This window comes from Dermacentor silvarum, chromosome 10 (genome assembly GCF_013339745.2).
Source record: "Dermacentor silvarum isolate Dsil-2018 chromosome 10, BIME_Dsil_1.4, whole genome shotgun sequence".
NCBI lineage: Eukaryota > Metazoa > Arthropoda > Arachnida > Ixodida > Ixodidae > Dermacentor > Dermacentor silvarum.
Window position 1 is genome coordinate 45,445,412 of NC_051163.1, and position 18,830 is coordinate 45,464,241.

Below are 18,830 nucleotides of genomic sequence, written 5' to 3' on the forward strand. Positions count from 1 at the left end.
CATTCCTTTCCAAATGCAGGCGTCCTTATCGTGAGCAATAATCATACAGATCCAAAAGGTTTTTAGTGGGCTTCTTTTAAAATCGCATCACAACTTATCACATTAAGTGTTGCAGAATATATATATTCTGCTACTCCAAACTGCCTCTACGCTACGACATGTTAACAAACGTTCTTGTTTACCTTTCAGATGGGTGCATTTTACGGCTAACAAGTGTTAAAGTGTATCTCTAAGCGCAAGACGCCCCTGCATGTATCAGAACAATCTCGAATGTTGTCGCTAGTTCTATCTGTTGTGCATGTTTTGAACGACGCTTGTGTAATCAGACTACGTGCACGACACGAATTGTGCTCTACTTTCTGGAAGGCACGCAAGCTCCAACGATTACGCTGGAATCTTGGACGACTAATGTATAAACAGTCAACGCGCTTGACTCGCAGATCAGGTTTCAACATCAACGCACCTGCTCGTCATTATCATTCTGCCCGAGTGCGACTATTTTTTGCGGGCACAGGTCTGACCAATAAAGAGCTAGTTTAGAGACTTGCCGTAGTTGTACGGTCTGATTCCTCACCGTCACTGCAACGCTACGTCAGATGTCATGTAGCAGTGATGGTGAGGAATTGGGCATCATATTAGGGGGAGAAGTTACAAGCCTGAAACAAGCAAATAATGTCTAAAATTCACTTATATAATCCGGAATGTCCTCTCTTCTGCATATATACGATAGATACAAACAAAACAAAATGTACTAAGGTAACATAGAACAACCAGAAGTAGGCACCCGTCAAGAATAATCCTATTTAGAAAAGAATACAACAATTAACGGCGAATAATACAAAAAATATTCTGAAACATCTCTAATAATACAAGTAGTAGTTTTAGCCGTGGTTTCGTTCGAAAATATTTTTGATAACAGCTCTGGCTGTACCACTGTTCCACCTTTCCAGATATATTGCTGGAAAATATGGATATTACCTGCATGAGAAATCGCAGAAAGTAACTAATAAAAAATATACACACTTAACTTTTTATCTATTCACCTTGGCACACATGTTGCAACTGCAATATTTAAGCTCCGCTGCAGTAAAGTCGTGTGTTTAGCAAGCAACCAAAGACTGTCACCACTTTCAATAGATCCGTCGTTAAAATGTGCTATGAAAAACATTGATGTTCCAGCAAACACTTCCCCAGAGCATCCTTGAAGCAGCTAGAGACTACCCGGACTGGTAAGTCAATGCACTTCTTGCAATGCAAGGTTGGTAATACATCTTCTTCTTTTTCTGAGGTTTTACGTGCCAAAGCCAGTTTGGATTATGAGGCTCGCCGTAGTGGAGGGCTCCGCATTAATTTTGACCACCTGGGATTCTTTAACGCGCACTAAAACACAAGCACACAGGCGTTTTTGCATTTGGCCTCCATAGAAATGCGGCCGCCGCGGCCGGGATTCAATCCCGCGATCTCGTGCTCAGCAGTGCAACGCCTTAGCTGACTGAGCCACGGCGGCAGGGAAAGTTGATAATACAGATAACATTCTCAAGGAAGTTGATTACAAGAGGTGATTGAAAGAACAAGTCAGCCCGGGCAAAGACAGGCTCTACTTTAAATGCACCATCTAGAAGCGAATACACACAACTTCTATGATATCACGTTTTGAAAAAGTGAAATAAGTGATCACAGGCTATGGGAATGAAGAAAAGACAAGCTTAAGGATGCTTTTATTTCAATTAGATGGATGTTCCTAAATACTTTTTTGGCCACCTTTCGTGACCAAAAAAGTGACAATGAAGGTATGGTGACCAAAAAGGTGAAATAGTCACCCTTGTGCTGAAGTGATTCGAGATAGTTTATCAGGTGCATCTGAGTGACTGTTCCAAATTTGTAATGTATATTCTCACTTCAAGTGCACGAATGTGTTGTAAGCTAAATACTTCGTAGAAGAACTGGCAAAATTGAAACTGCGCCTAATTATTTTAAGTGTCTTATAAGCGCTCATGGCAGCTGACATCATAAGTTGGTTGTTAAATGAACAGCTCAAACATTGCTGGCACAAATTCAACAGGCGTAGTACTTATTGCAGTAACATGATAACAAGTATTTCATTGTAGTGTATGGTAAAGGATTTTGTTTTTGTGCTAATTTTTATTCCCCAACCTTGCTACGATTTATTTAGCTTAAGAACATGGCACTGCAATGTATTTATTTATTTCATGCTAACCTGTCTATCTCAGTTCTGTTGTCAGATCGCAATGTCGCCTTAGGCGCCCGCTCAGCGTGGTTCAACAAATCAAAACAGCGCAAATAAAAGCGAACCAAACTGCAATGTATGCAATTTAAAGCCCTTTATTTCATTGTTATGCGACACACAATAATAAGCAATAGATCACTGCTGCATCATTCCAAAAATTCTTTCAACGGCAGTTGTAGCAACATCGTATTTCTTGCGTTCGAGTATATTATTTAAAAATACATAATTATTCAACTTTGTTCTTTCCACCGCCATCATCACACATTATTTGTTCGGTATACATGCCTGTCACTAGGTACGTCAACTTGCCATATTTTACTACAAGACCTTCGGACTCATCTGCGAGCGTAGTGACGCTCACAACGACCCACTGGAAATTGCCTTCGGGAAGGTTTGACAGCGTGTACACAAAATAGCCATCTAAGTCGATCTTCACGCTGAATGCGCAAGCCTAAAACAAAGTAAGGAAAAATTGTTTCTTTTACTTCAGTTCACACAATCACGATACGTCCAATGAATTCGCAAGCCTGAATAGCATAAAATAAACCAAAAATACCTTCTTACCATCTCTAGAGAGAGAGAGAGAGAGAGAGAGAGAGAGAGAGATTGATTATAAAGGTAATGCTGAGAGGTTGGCCTGAACTAACCTGCTACTCAGCGATCCGGTAGGACGAATTATATAAAGGGGCATGGGCAAAAAAGCAAATATTTTTTAGTGTTATATTCAGTTCCCTATCTCTCAAAAAAAGCCAAAATTGCCTTTATTGCATTTATCACTGCATGTGAAAAATAACATTTTGCCTCAAGAAAGACAACCTAATAGTTTTAAACAAACGCTACTTGAATTTTTCAAGCTTTCAAAATGTAATTATAGCCATGCAGTATATTATTTGAGGCTGCAGAAGAATTAGATTTCGGCCACATATGTACGGTTACCGTCCTTCTCTTTTAATCGGAACCACCCTACGCATGCAGTTTTCTAGATGTCTTCAATCAACATATTTACAGCAATTTGCTGCTTTGCCCTCACACTTGCACCCGTCACACAAATATGTATCCGATTTAAATTGCATGTGTGTCCTTCACTTGTAACTGATTACAGTGGCTAATTACTACCTCACAACAGTAACTGAGCACTTACTAAAACGATGTGGAGTACTTGTAGCTTGCTTTCCTCCCAAATTTATTAACAGTTTAACAATTCCCAAATACACTATATAACGAGCTGACCTGGCTTTTTCAGTGCGTCGTCTGCAGCCCTTCACTCGTCGTTTATCTCGAATAACCTTTGGTTTTAAAATTTTTTCGTCGGTCATGTTCCATTATTTGCTTGCGCGGACAACAGGCGGCCACATTGAAAAGCTCGCTTAATGTGCGCGCTGAAGGGAAGGGCGCTATTGCACCTACGAACACCACCTTGCGCGTGTTATTCAGTGTCGGGATGCTCGTGCCGGGGTACTCTATGAAGCACACCACTTCATTCTTGATAAGCTCGGAGGAGGCGCTCCTGGCCGGGACAATGAAAAGCTAGAAATATCGTCCGTATAGAGCTGATTTTAGAGCGCAGCTCTTAGGCGCCCGTTCTGCGTTGAGCGTCGGCGTACCTCGTTGTGCCTCGGCGTAACCCAGCGAACGAGCACAGCGAAGGATGCAAGAGCGAACGCGGAGTGCAGCGGAGGATGTAAGACGGCGATAGCGAAGAGAGCGCGAGGAGGGAAGAAAAAGCCACCTTGAAACACCGCCAGATGTCGCTCACGTCCACGCGTCCGTAAAGCCCCTCTACCTTCGGAAAATTCCTGTCATCTCCTCTCTCCTCCGTCGTCTCTTCTCCTAAACCACTTGTTCTTTTTCTAAGCGAAAGTTTTACTAAGGACACCGAGCCGAGTTTCGGCGTCGCCAGGAATTTCACCTTCATTTGACCACAGCTGCTCCGTAGCCTTGGCTGGCCTTGGCGACGCATCATGTGACTCGCCGCGCCAAGTTCCGCCGCCGCCGCCGCCGGCCGAGGCTTGGCGCATGCCCTCTCCGAAGCTGGGTCGCCGCCTGACCACGTCACTCGCCGCGCCCGCCTGGCTAAATCCCCCCCACACGCACACACACATTCAGCGCTTTTACCGGCGTCTCTCGCCGTTGAGTCTCTCGGCGTCGTCGGTGACAGCGGTGAGATGTGGTGTGTCTGGAGCACAGCGTTTCGCCTTGGCGCCTCCCTCAGCGTCGACGCTGAGCGACGCCGGGTGACGAAACGCCAGAAAACGCAGGAAAAACGCTGAATGGGGGTGGCCTTAAAAGGAGCGCTGCGCTCGCCTAGTCAGTGCGAGCTTGGCCATGGATGAGAACGAGGCCGGGCCGTCTTCTGTGAGCGTTGCGCGGGAGAGGAAGGCTTTGAGCCGTCGTCGGCAAGCAACGTCTGACCACCCCGCGGATATCGCCCGCCGAGCTACTTGACTGGTGAGGGTCCGGAATCCCAAGCGCGCGAAGCTAGGGTCGGAGACAGACTCAGAAACAGCGAGCCGTTCGGTTCGCAAAACGCCGGAAGCGGGACCACAACGTTGGTTAAGCTAATCAAAGGTTAACCAAGTGAAACCAAGAATTGACCAGGCTAAACCAAGCTTTCGCTTTGCATATCCAGGGTTAGCTGAGCTAAGCCGCAGCCATTTTTTGGTTTCTTTACATTTTTCTTTCGAAAGCAAGTCGACGGTCGCGCCCCCTCAAAAGTTCCCGTTTAAGCTTTCGGGCCGGGTGCACGCCACCGCCGCCATTCAGTCCTATTGGACGATTGCTGTCCGTGCTATCACGTGACAGCAATTGTCCAATCGGAGATACAGGAAAGTGACAGCAATTGTCCAATCGGAGATACAGGAAAGAGAGACAATCGGCGTTCTTCAAGAGATGGCGCTACTTTTATGAAGGTAGAGGGGCTTTACGCATCCGTTGCAGCGGTGGCATCGGCCATATGGGGGAAAGAAAAAAAAAACCGGAAAGCTCGCCTTCGCGCATTCCATTCGCCGCAGGCGTTTCCTGTAAAAATTACGGTAGCATAAGCTGCAGTTGCCGGGAAACTGCAACTGTGTGGCCTGTGTGGCCAATTTGTGTGGCCAATTTGCGCACCTCGTTGACGGCTATGGTATCTAAGAGGGCCACATCCACAAACTTTTTGTTAGTATACGCCTTCTATAGAATACGGTTGTCTGTTCGACGTATGACAACATCTGGCCTCATAGCATCATCGATCGTTCCATAGAGTTCCCATAGATGTTCTCTACCTACCTATCCCAAGAAGACGCCAAGTTCGTAAGATGTAAAATACGTGTAGTGTATGCACATGTTGCCAGTAACTTGCGGTCATGTTTACATAGGCCAGACAGGCCAGTGTGTTAATACCCGTCTAAAAGATGATCGACAATCACTTCACGAAGTTAATCATTCACAATTAGCCAACTGCTGCAGAATCGGTCATTGTGAACCTGCCTTTTGTGATACTACGATTTTGTTTGCGCATAAAAACAAACACACGAAATAACCGAGGCCTTCCATATCAAAAAGCGTGCTAATATGTGCGTAGGTGAGCCATCTGTAGCACTAGGTGACCAGGAATTCGTCTTCTTTTTTTTTTTTTTTCGAGCCTCACATGGCCTTTTTGTATATGTAGAAGCTCTGTGCTCTGTATATTTTTTTTTTATTCTGAATGCTCTTGCACGCACATGCTCACTTTAGTTAGCCTGGGTGCGTGTGCGTATATATATATATATATATATATATATATATATATATATGTGTGTGTGTGTGTGTGTGTGTGTGTGTGTGTGTGTGTGTGTGTGTGTGTGTGTGTGTGTGTGTGTGTGTGTGTGTGTGTGTGTGTGTGTGTGTGTGTGTGTGTGTGTGTGTGTGTGTGTGTGTGTGTGTGTGTGTGTGTGTGTGTGTGTGTGTGTGTGTGTGTGTGTTTCGAAACATAAACCGAGTTAGTGAGTCAGCGCTTGTATGTTGCCTTCGCCTGGCGCCCTCGTTTGTTGCGTGCGCGCTTCAGTATCATACTGAATGTCCTGTGTATACCTTCCTCCAATAGACAACTTCATTGTGGGGCTTCTTTAGCCAGTAATTCGTAATGTTTGCTTTGTCGTAACGTTTCAGAATACGCTCCCTAGAAGTGTGCACAGCTGCGGCTGTAAAAACTGATGACGTGGCTATCAGCGCAGCCGCCGTCAGTAACGTGGGCCTCCGTAAGATCTCCGGATCAGCTTTATCAATATGGCTGCTACGGCGTCAGTGATCAAACATCCCGAAGAAAACGCTGTTTTTCCATTCTTTCTTGACAAGATTGGCACACACCTGTAGAAGATTTTATCCCTTCATAAAACTGCCTCCAAATTGCGGATTTCAGCAGAAATCGGTTGCCACATAAACGATCTTGCACAAACTGATTTTTTTTATCTTAGGTTGTAATTTCGGCTGTGTGCATTCATTGTGGCAAACTCGTTTTCTGTGTGCATAAACACTATGTGTTTAAGAGCGCGCCAATATATGTTTTCAGTGTAAAGCAATTTGTCATCATGACACAAATGGTATCCGGCCACAAATCAACGTGCGAACCGCTCCTTCATGTGAATTCAATAAAGTAAAAGCATCACCTTCACATAACAATGATCAGTGATGATTTACCCGATCTTAAAACCATGTGACACTTCAAAGAGTAAGTTAACTACCATATGTGTAAGTCAGAAACCACATAGCTAAAATGACAGGTGGGAAAAATTACAAAAGTGACACCACTTTATGAACTATAATGAGCGGGGATTGCGTTCCATACTGGCTGGGGCTAGAACGAAACAAATATAATTCTGTTCATCACTGGCTAGAGTATTTTGAACGTGCAGAGAAGTACTGATGCCTGCGTAGATTCCATTCTCGATCAAAAAAAATTAAATTATGGGGTTTTACGTGCCAAAACCAGTTCTGTTTATGAGGCACGCCGTAGTGGGGGACTCCGTAAATTTGGACCACCTGGGGTTCTTTAACGTGCACCTAAATCTAAGTACACGGGTGTTTTCGCATTTCGCCCCCATCGAAATGCGGCCGCCGTGGCCGGGATTCGATCCCGCGACCTCGTGCTCAGCAGCCCAACACTATAGCCACTGAGCAACCACGGCGGGTTATTCTCGATCACTTCCGCCTTATAATTGTGTTTCAGTCTGTGGAAGTTGCTGTCCAGCAGGACGTGCATCAAAATCAGCAATATCTATTTAAAAATATGAATATAAAAATACGAATAAATCACTTGCCTGAAAGAGCAGTCGATTGGTTACAGAGGTTAAATGACCCCACCTCTGCTCTTCTGAGTGCTTGCTGAGACCACTGACGTTAAATGTAACTGCCCTGTAACCTAGTCCCTTGTACGTTACCGGAACCATGGTGAATTGGCCAAGATAGAATGGTGCGTTTATGCCTTTGTGAATATTCCAATTGAAAAGCCCAGTGCAATCGGTTTCTCTTTCTTTCAAAGTGTTGATTCCGGAGCATTTGGCGTAGTCATACCAGTCTATTTCACCATTCACAGGAGGTCTGCCGAAATAAAGTAGACAACCTAATTTCCTTTCACTCAGTGCGTAATAAAGCGCTCACTTGTCACAAAGGAAAAATCGTGAACGTGAACAAATTTTTGCAACCAATATTCTGTTTTCCGGATATGAGCAACATGCAGGCTATAATTGCGAAACCATAATCATAATCAGTGGTGCGAGGAGCGGACCTACAGGTAACAAGAAAGATAATTACAAAGAATGCTGCGTTTGTCTTTATCGCAGCCTGTATCACCTTTCTCTTCTATACAGTGTAATCCAAAATTTTTTAACGTGTTACAAAATAACTAAAAGCATGAGAAATGATGTCCGACAAAGATGTATTTGCTCTCTTTAGCTCGCTAAAGTACTTATGCTGAGGGCCACAAGAATATTATTGATTTAGTTATACATTTAGTCGTTTATATACATTAACTGACTTTAGTTGCTTGTTTATTTGATTATTTGTTCTATTATTTAAGGCAAGCATGTACTTCAATGAGCCCCTAAATGCCCGAGCTAGCGATTTCACACTCGCCTTCGCTTCCCTTCACACTCTGTCCACCTCACCGTGCATTTACCTAGCAAGCTCATGGATGCTACGTCAGTACACAGAGTCAAGGCAGCAGATTGGCGTTCTTGTTTGAAAATGCTATCAGGCTACTGATTACCAGGCGTAGACGCTTTTCTTTCCGCACGCAGTTGGTTCCGCGCGCGAGGGGCACAACACGCTACACAAGATGAAATCAGTTGACCGCGCACCGCAACTAAGCAAGACAACGAGCAAGATTGCTACGCGTGACTGAATGGCAGAAGTGTGCTAGCGGGTGGATTGAAGATGGGGGCAAGTCGTGATGCCGTCGCCATCGTGTCTTCGTCATCGCCGTCGTCTCGCTTCTGGCGTCACACACAGCGCTCACGTCGTGCGCATTACTGCTTGCATTATATAAGCATTATGTTTGATCTGGTAATGCTTCGACTAACCCTAAACGACATTGGATGGCCAGATATACCTGCGATATCCTTCACATAACATAGATTCCCCTCGATGCGCGGGATCTGTATCATTTCTTTTTTAACACGAAAGTGTTTTATTCCGGGGTCCACCAAGACTTCACTGACGTATTTCCGTCACGGAAATACGTCATAGAACATAATACAAAGAAAGAAACCAGAAGAAAAAGTTCCACAAACATGCAAAATTTGGGAATCGAACCCACGACCTCTCGGTCCGCGACGATAGATCGCCGAGCGTTTAACCCATTGCGCCACAAACGCATTCGCAGAGAGCTACACAGACGCGCCTTATATATCTAACACTCCTCCGTGTACCCGCGCTCTTGCTCGGGGCGGTGCCGCCGCCTATGAGCAGAAAAGAGAAGTACTGCATTATGACACTAAAGCCCGGGATACATGGAGCGAACTTTCTCGACGAACTTCACGCGTCAAGTAACGACGCGGCGACACGACGCAGGATGTTTGCTGTGTTGCAATACATGCGGCGAACGCCGCCGCGCGTTGGCCGCCGTGTTGGCGGCGGTCCCGGCCGCCCGCTTCGAACTGAATTTGGCGTTGTCCTTGTAGAATTCACTTAGTTGGAAGCAAATGACTGCGTAAACGGCTTTCGCTTAGTCTCAGGCCGCTTCGACGACAGAGTATTATGGATAACCTTGAGTAGTTTTCGAGATCGCTTCTCGTTTCGAACGCGTCTAAGCCTAGCGAAAGAAATATCCGATGCCAACGCCATCTATCGGGGAAGTCGGGAGATAGGCATGACGACAGCATGTGGCCTCTGAGATCAGAAGATTTCTGTTGAAGGTTGTTGTAGAGAGCTTGCACTGCTTGTCTGTTTCCTCGCAGATCAGCGGATATGGGATGTACAAATACAACGCGATTCCTGAGAGATCATACTAGGAACTACTCAATCGGTGCAGAGACATGCAGACACGGCAACACCAACGCGATTGCAGACGACGCGAAAAGGCGCGCGCGCGCGAAACACCAGCATGCATTGCGACCGGAACTAGTGCCTCCTGATTGGCTGTCGTCCACCGCTGCGCGCTAGACGCTTCCGGCGGCGGCGTTCGCCCGACGAAAATGTTTGGACAGGCAGATCGGCTGCGGACGGCAAATTTCTTGACGCCGGCCGTCGGACGTTCGCCGCCCGACGAAGTTCTTCGCTCGGACGCCGGTTATTCGCTCCATGTATTCCGGCCTTAACGCGCACCGACAGTGAACGCTTCGGTGGTCTCAGTACTACGACGCCTCGATGCCAGCATTCGAAGGGACGCTGGCATCAAGAAGCACTACCAACGCGTTCTCGCAGAAGCACTACTAGGTGGCGTTCACCGTACTCAGCACAGCGGAGCGTGGCCTCCGCAATTAGCTCTGAAAATGTTTCTGAAGTTGATCGCGGAGGCTGCAATTACGACGCGCTGTACGCGCTGATTTGACTCGGTGACGATTCAGTTACGTGCTTTGTCTTGCGCGTTGTATTAGTGTGTCAGTTACGTGCTTCGTCTTTCGCGTTGTGCTAGCGTGTGCAGCGTAGTGCAGCTTCCATATGCACGACGGTTGCTCATGGTCATCGACGTTGGTAGTCGTGATGGAGGAGACGTGCCACCAGGCGTCAGCGTGGGTGCATCAACGCCTAAGGGCGCTTTAGCCACAAAACACCAATAGACATTATATATCAATGTGCAATAAACATTACACTACTTCTGTGAAGACACGTTTCACTTTCGTGTTCTATACCGATTCCTATATAAGAGGGATCAACCACATTTTTTTAAGCTTCCCTTTGGTGCTTAGCATTGCTTTGTTCGCCAAGGATGAAAGTCACGACGCACGCGTTTCTTTAAAATGCGTTCAAACATGCCAAAGGTGGTTAAGGGGTTGTTAGTAAAATAGGTCACTCTACTAAGGGATAAAGTAGGTCACACTAGAAAATTATGCCTTGTCGCAAACATGAGCAAATGTGTAAATAGCCGCAACAGCGCCATATTAGCTGCCTCTATACGTGATGCCCATCTGGTAACCCATCAATCAAGTCGACAACAGACATGTCATCCACTTACCTTTGGTTATGACGATGTGGATAATCTCGCCAATACGCGTAATCGGCAGTCATACCCCATGTCAAGACCTGACCTCCGGACGACTCATTAATTTTATTTACGTAGGCTTCGACCTTCTGCTCCAGGTACAACCATTGCTCACCTACGCCACATTCAACTGCACGCAAATGGAGAGATGAGCGCACAGCTGTTAAATTCATCCCTTCTTCACCCCTGCGAGATATGCACACGTAGCACCATAAAGACTTGCTGCATAACACGATGGCCTAACTTATTTCCACACAGCCTGCCGAAATTTAGCGGCTGCTATGGGCTCATTATCCCAGGGTTGCCTCTAGAGATTGACGCAAGCCAGCCATGCTTCCTCTACTTCCTACAACGCCGTCCTAACATGCCTCAAGAAAGATCACCACACTGGCCACCATCTACTTTACGTGTCACGTGTAAGTCTACTGGCTTAACGCTGCACGTTCTCTCAGCTTAGCCAAATCTGCTGCTGGCCATATTTGCTCGGTTAATATGGCTGTATGGCTACTAGCACGTACTTACTATAGCTTTCATATTTAACATATCGTTACTGTAACTTTAACGCAAGATGAAATACAGGCACGGAGAGAAAAAAAAGGCAATGAACAACCTGTGAATTAGCTTTCCGTTTATGAGTGTCTTTATTACTTTATTATAATACTTTTTTCACGGAACATCACTCTAATGTATGAGAAGAAAGGGAACCGAGGGGCTCGATTATTTTTAATCATATCATAAAAAGCCAACAAACACAGACACCAAGCACAACACAGGGGAAATTGCTTGTTCTGAGTAATTGAATTAAAAATATTATGAATTATTGGAAAATGAAAGTAGATGAAAAACAACTTGCCGCGGGGGGGGGGGGGGAATGATCCCACGTCTTCGCATTATGCGTGCGATGCTCTCAGCAATGAAGCTACAGCGGCGTCGTTTTCCCATCCAATTTCCGGGCTATTTATGTTTTTCTACTAGAACTAACCCTGGGAGTGTTAGCCAGCACTTACAAACCTTGGCGGCGGATGTGGAACATCCGACTGCCGCAGGCGTCACGAGCACGTGATCGTTTCTGGGTGAAGGCAACTGGTCAATAAACCCACATATGCTACATGGAGGCATCAATGTTGCTGGATTCTAGACCCCCGTTATGTAATGAGCAACTCAAACGAACACAGTTCGATATCATCAACCATCTAACGCATTGTAGTGCTTCTGTGTATATTTTTGTGTGTGTGTGGCGCACCGGTTAACCATCTCATCGAAGTCACAATCGGTGCAATATGCCCCCATGATTGTAGCGGCCACCGCGTCGGGATTTGAAACGCATTGCCTACCCTCCTCGTTGTGTAAGCACAACTAGCTTCTGGATGCTTAAAATGTCACTGTAGCGACAACTGCAGCCGTAGGGTTGTAATGTCTATCCAGATGACACATTTAGGACCGCAGTTACTCAGCATAACATCTTGCCCCAACTACTATATATGTACTTGGACGTACTCATCGAGGTTTCAGTGTTTCATATCGTCTTTCCTTTACAGTGTAAGCAAACAAATATTTTTTGTTTCACCTCAGTAATACGAAAATAAAGAAATAGCAATAGGAGCACAGATCTGTTGAAATCCAGTGAAATAAGGAACTTCTGTGCACGGACTAATGTGAAACACTATATTTTAATAAATACACCATCAGGTTTGACCAGAATTTCAATGTCTTGCTTTTCACTAGTTATGGGAACGTCTATTCCGTCTTATATTAGAATAAATTCTATTTCCAGCGAAGGAAAGTCTATCGATGTCTGAATGCCATTCCGACAGTGTGATATTCTTAGGCAAATGATGATTACACTATAACAATTGGATCAGCTTTAAATAATAATGGGCTTACGCTTCTAACTAGATTTATTTTTTGCGATGCTTGCACTGTATTGCCACAAAAAATGGATTACTACGGGCGATTTACTAATTGTCGCTCATACTTTGTGACTTAAAGGTGGAGAATCACTCTGCCTAATGATAAATGACAAATAAATCATTCACTTATTTATGAATTATTTAGTGTTAGATGCTGTTGTATTTTACAGTGTTCAATTGTTTTATCTAAAATGGTCCTTATTTCAATTCTGAATTATTAAATTTCGTGATAAAGAATTGCGGTATTTATTCTTTGTCCTTTTATTTCTTAGATTAAACACGATGAAGTGTTTAATGTACTACTTCATTTGGTTTGTGAAACTGAAATTGCTGCTTTAGTACTCATTCCTTGTTATTGTTTTGTAACTGTCAGCTCAAACTTATTTGCTTCAAAGCGCGTTCCTGAGAGGTCCCAGTACACTGGCTTCACTTCATGACCACTTTCTGTATTTAATTTTGTCTGTTTTACTTTCACAACCTATCAACAATAAACCTAGCAACACAGCAGATCCTTTCTGCAATTTGCCGAATGTAAGTTTACATTTTCTGACGATATCAAACTCGTAAACGGATGCGTTTGAACAAACTATTACTTGATTGAATGCTCTTTCTTCGTTTTATTCTCCCGAGTTTATCTGCCCTACCATTTGAGTGTTTTTCTAGCTTCTTTGAACATTTCAGCCCTGAGACTCACTCAAATTATCTTTTACTGGCAATCTGTGAATAACATCAGCGGCAGGCAAGTAATCTTTGGCCAACCCCATACCAGGACCGCGATACATGTTTCTCAAATTTAAAAGAATTCTCTGCGACGAATTTCTACGCCTTTTATTCTTGACATTGAGCTACCTTCAAGCGAATGGTAACTTTCCCTCCTATGAACCTTGATCCACGTTAGGCATTTCCGAAGAACTCGGTTGCTAAATACAGATTACTTGCTACGTCTTTCCGTAACTTGTCAAAATCTTTGCTTCTAGGTGGATGATCAAACTTGCTTAACGCGAAATTGTTGAAAGATATAATTCAAAGACAGGTCCTGTAAGAGTAGATTAAGAACACCACTTAATATCTACACCATAATGTGGTTATGTGTTTTCGGTGCCGTGTACACGCAGCACTTTGTGATGCGTTTTCAGGAAAATATTGGTTCTGCACTACAAGGGAATTTAGGCGAGTGATTTAGGTTAAGTTTTATTCAACTTTTGTGTGACGAAGTAGAAAATCAAATCGGACGAGAACCAAAGTGAGTGGTGACAAAGCGTGTAGGCATGCGGAGTGAGTGATGGCAAAGCGTGTACGCATGCCTATTAGCTGCGCAAAGTATGACAACACCTATTTGTGCTTAATTCTAATGTTGCGCTAGATAATTTGCTCTTACAAACTTGCAAGTGATCCTCATATTCGCCAACAACCCTTTTGTGGTCAGGAACAAACACTATCGGGCTTTGGCCAACGCGGGTGCATACAATGAGGCGTTTCTTCATGAAAATTCAGCGTTGGAGCGACGGGCTGAGAACGAAAATTTCACGGCATGGTATAACGTTGGCAACGTACCTCCCACAGCGATCGACAGCACCTGGAATGCAAAGCATGCATACTCAGAAAAACAGCTCAAAGAATACTCAAAGAAGTCCTTACGCACTGCAAGATCTTTTAATTTTCTTATCTCTCTTTGATTTTGCGGAACACCTTTATCGCTAAATAATCATGCTGCAAACGTTTCACAATCTATGCACATTTCTGTGATGAGTACAATAAGCAATAACTGAAGTGGTGAGAAAGAAACGCTAATTCCTGAATAAAAAAAAAACTGTACGGTAGCCGTGAACCTTCGATGATTGTCAATGCTAGCAAATAGCCCGAACGAATGAACGAATGAAAGAACGAGCGAGCGAGCCAACCAACGAACGAGCGTAATGTGTTTGTTTGTTTGTTTGCTTGCTTGCTTGCTTGTTTGTTTGTTTGTTTGTTTGTTTGTTTGTTTGTTTGTTTGTTTGTTTGTTTGTTTGTTTGTTTGTTTGTTTGTTTGTTTGTTTGCTTGCTTGCTTGCTTGCTTGCTTGCTTGCTTGCTTGCTTGCTTGCTTGCTTGCTTGCTTGCTTGCTTGCTTGCTTGTTTGTTTGTTTGTTTGTTTGTTTGTTTGTTTGTTTGTTTGTTTGTTTGTTTGTTTGTTTGTTTGTCCGCGTGTGCATGTGGGTGTGGTTGTGTATGCGTGCGTGCGTGCGTGCATGCGTGCGTGCGTGCGTGCGTGCGTCGTCAGTGGTGTGAACGCCGACGTGGAATGCGACCACCACACTTCTCTCCCACAGGCGCTCTATATCGCGGCTGTTTCATGAGGGGAGGGTGACGGGGGACGGGGGAGGGGGGGGGGGCGTCCTTTCCGATCGCGAACCTTCAGATGCCAAAAAGCTCATGCGCTATATTCCCTTTCGCCCCTCCCCGCAATTCGGTCGTGCGGGAGCGCACACGCTTTCCCTCGGCGATTTTGTATCCCACAGTCCGCCCACAGACCATCAATCACCGACCACCGACAGCCGCCATGCATGGGTAAAATAGGCAAAGACGTTTGGTTTTAGTTACACGGACGTTGAACTTGAAATATCAGCAAATGCTAATTTGGCAATAGTGAACTAGCTGAGCTTTCCGGCAATTGCTATCTCAATTTCGGTGACATTACGGCCTCTTATACAATGCCGATATTTCATGTATATGTTCGTAATGGCAACTAAATATCTCCCCTATTGAAAATTTAAATGACCAGGAAATTCTGAGCACAGAACCACGAAATGACAAAACCCAATCCCCAGTTTCTACGAGAACATTGTAAGCACCCTTCTATTTTACACAACAACATCTCTATGCTGCTGCATGTGTTGCACATGAAACCTGCATGCTTCAAGGTGCATTACGATGAGCAACACGAGAACAAAGGGAGAGCAGGAGCCAACGATTCGACAAGTGCACTTGTCAAGTCCACTTGTCTACTTCAGACAAAGCCTTGAAGAAGACAAGTCTTGTCTTCTTCAAGGCCTTGAATAAGACAAGTCCACTTGTCAAGTCCACTTGTCAAGTCCACTTGTCAAGTCCACTTGTCAAGTCCACTTGTCTACTTCAGACAAAGCCTTGGAGAAGACAAGTCCACTTGTCGAAACGTTGGCTCCGTCTCTCCCCTTGTTCTTGTGTTGGTCATCATCTTGAATTTCCATCTCCCGCATTCCCCGTGTTTTTTCAAGGTTCATTAGCAACATGCCAGCAACACTGCGTGCTTCAACGTGTGTTTACATCTCTACAGTCGTCTACATCTTTATCTAGAGCACCCGAGCGCTGGGCTGCAAAGGCAGAGTATCAACACAGTATCTGCTAAAATCATAGTACCGGGCTCAATACTGTGTTGTCTAGGCTTTCTTGTGGCTTTCACTGGCCATAAGCACTCTCTCAATCCCGTCAGGAGCCCAGAGACATCGATATTTTTGCATCACAAGGCATCGACTCCTCACTTTCGACGTTAGTGTGGACGACTCTACAAATGCTAACTTGGCCAAAATGAGTGACAGTATGGCTAGAATCATTCTGTACTAAGAAGTTCTTCTACGACGATTCTAATCTTAACGATTTTCTGCTTGCCATAAGCACTCTTTCAATCAGGTCAGCAACTCCCAGACGTCGATATTTTCCTACCGCAGCGCACCAACTCATTTCAGACATTAGTGTGGACTGCTCTACAAACGCTAACTTGGGCAAAATTACTGGCAGTATGGCTAGAATTTTTCTGTACTAAGAGGCTCTTGTAGAATAATTATAGCCTTTGCGGTCTTCTGACTAACAAGAAATAAGGCTGCGATAACCGTAAGTACTACTTTATAGCACACCCTACGCTTTCTGTGCCCATAGATCTTGCACTTATTGTACGCAAAGAATAAAGAACATGCCCATGCGCCAGGTGCTATATATCTGTCCACACACGACATTGTCATGGTGCGGTATAGAAACAATATTTTAAACAAATTCTTACCAATGTCCAAATAAAACAGCCATGGCTCTCCAGCATCTTGATGCATATGAGAACTGCCGAAACAAAAGAAATATAGTCATGTATTTATTAAGCATTAGCTTTTCTTCGATATGCATTTTATGCGTGCTTGTTAAAAATATGAATTTGCGCCCTTATATTTCGTAGAACCTTCTATACAATAAATAATTCGATCGTGCACTCAAGGAAAACGTTTCGGCGACTACGAGACTAAGTAAGTTGCAGGTGTACAAATAGTCGTAAGCTTCAAGTGCTTTGTTCGAAAATAATTCGAACACACTTTACACTGTGCCCTCTGCTACGTAAAGGCTTCCATGATTCAACGCGTCGACACTGTGCAAATGTAGAGTGCGGAACAGTGTCACCGTTCCGTTCCTGCAAAGTCTTGATTATTTCATGTAGTGCAAAAATGTCACGGTGCCTTTTGGGAAATTAGCATCGACGGCGACGCCCAATGTCTTTCTTCTCTTGTAGATAGTACTGTAAAAAACTTCATGCAGGCAAAAATTTGTCGTCAAAGCAAACGAGAAGTCTGATGCTCATGACTACGCCTTCGAGTGCGCACCTGACATTTGATGTTTCAGGGTACAGAAAGTAGGGCTAGTTGCTTTCGGTTCATTACTGTTGCGAAGGAATCGCATCAAAGTACACGAGACGTAACGACAGACACGCTGAACGCAAGCTCCAATTCTCTGCTAAACATTTAATCAAAACTAGACAGATTATATTCTAACATGTTCTTATGTGACGGGATGTATTTATTCCAAAATAGGGCAATATGTCTTGTGTGATACAGGTGACAGATGATTGATGCATTGCTCCTTTTGGAAATGTGCCCAGCATCGATGATCTCCGATGTTCTCTGTTCATGGTGCCAAGCTAACAGATGAGCCTGAGGGATTACACGATGCAGACACAATGCTTGCATGGAGCGTGATGTATATGCTTAAGGGTATAGCACACCTACGGACGATGAACCGAAAATCAATTTCCCTTCTTTAAAGGGATCAGACAGCTTCATATGAACACGTACGTGTAACTTATATTCTCCTGACTTTCTTATTAAAGCTCGAGTTCAGAGTGGGCGCTTGCGTTTGCCATGTCTATTTTCGGCGTGTTTTTGTCTGCGGCGCCAATAAACCAGATATGAGGGCATTCGAGCAGACCCCGAGAGATAGTGAAGGGATCTACTTACTTTAAGGAACCGCTCAAAGGTTGTGAATATATTGCGCAGTCAAAATATACTTACGCTGTGTGCAGTCCGAGGCCATCATTTGCACAAACTCAGCGAGGTTTTTATAAGTATGTAAAATAAGCTTCAAAACTTGACCTTCAGAGCTTTGTGCTCTTTAAATGTCGCAATAAAAAACACGCGGCGTTATGAATGCGGGAAAAACATGTTTTTGTGTTAGGAAATATCACTTACTTTGTAGGTCGATGCAACGAAGAACAGCGCACGCGCAAATGAACAAAACACTACAAGGGGCAATAGCGCTGATTAAACAGTGGAAAGCTTATTAGACAGAAAAAGCACCAGCAAAACCCGACGAGAAAACCTCGAAATCCAATTCATACATGCCGAGTCGATATGTGTTCCAGGACTATTGTTCCAGCAGTGGTGTGCCACTTTGAAAAAACGGAAATTTATTGTCACTAAAACAGCTTTGGCTTACACATTTTTGTTCAAAGATATCTCTGCTTTTGACACGGAACGGCTCGGTGGGTTCTGGTTTATCGCTTCAATTTCAACAATCTTTTAGGAACACTGGGTCTATCATTGTCCAAAGCACGAAGACAGATCGTTAAAAGATCTTACGGATTATTTTCAGTACCACTGGCTAGAGGGCACGCTGCCGCAAGAATGGCGGCACGCCGATATTACAATGATGCCAAAACCAGGCAAGCAGCCCTCTCTAAACCAACTCGCTCCCATCTCTAAACCAACCCATCTCGCTCACATCATGCATAGGAAAGTTATTTGAAAACGT

General features: G+C 44.3%; 1 protein-coding gene across 1 annotated transcript in view; it reads right to left on the minus strand.

Annotated features, from left to right (window-relative positions):
- Positions 1 to 18,113, minus strand: part of LOC125941012 (uncharacterized) — a 29,334-nt gene extending 11,221 nt beyond the window's left edge. The window contains exons 1-5 of the mRNA XM_049657888.1: positions 18,092 to 18,113; positions 16,825 to 16,877; positions 14,369 to 14,390; positions 10,878 to 11,034; positions 7,510 to 7,804 (exon numbers count right to left, since the gene is read on the minus strand). Of these exons, the coding sequence (XP_049513845.1) occupies positions 7,510 to 7,804; positions 10,878 to 11,034; positions 14,369 to 14,390; positions 16,825 to 16,877; positions 18,092 to 18,113 (549 nt within the window). The remainder of the gene's footprint in view (positions 1 to 7,509; positions 7,805 to 10,877; positions 11,035 to 14,368; positions 14,391 to 16,824; positions 16,878 to 18,091) is intronic.
- Between the last annotated feature and the right edge of the window lie 717 nt (positions 18,114 to 18,830).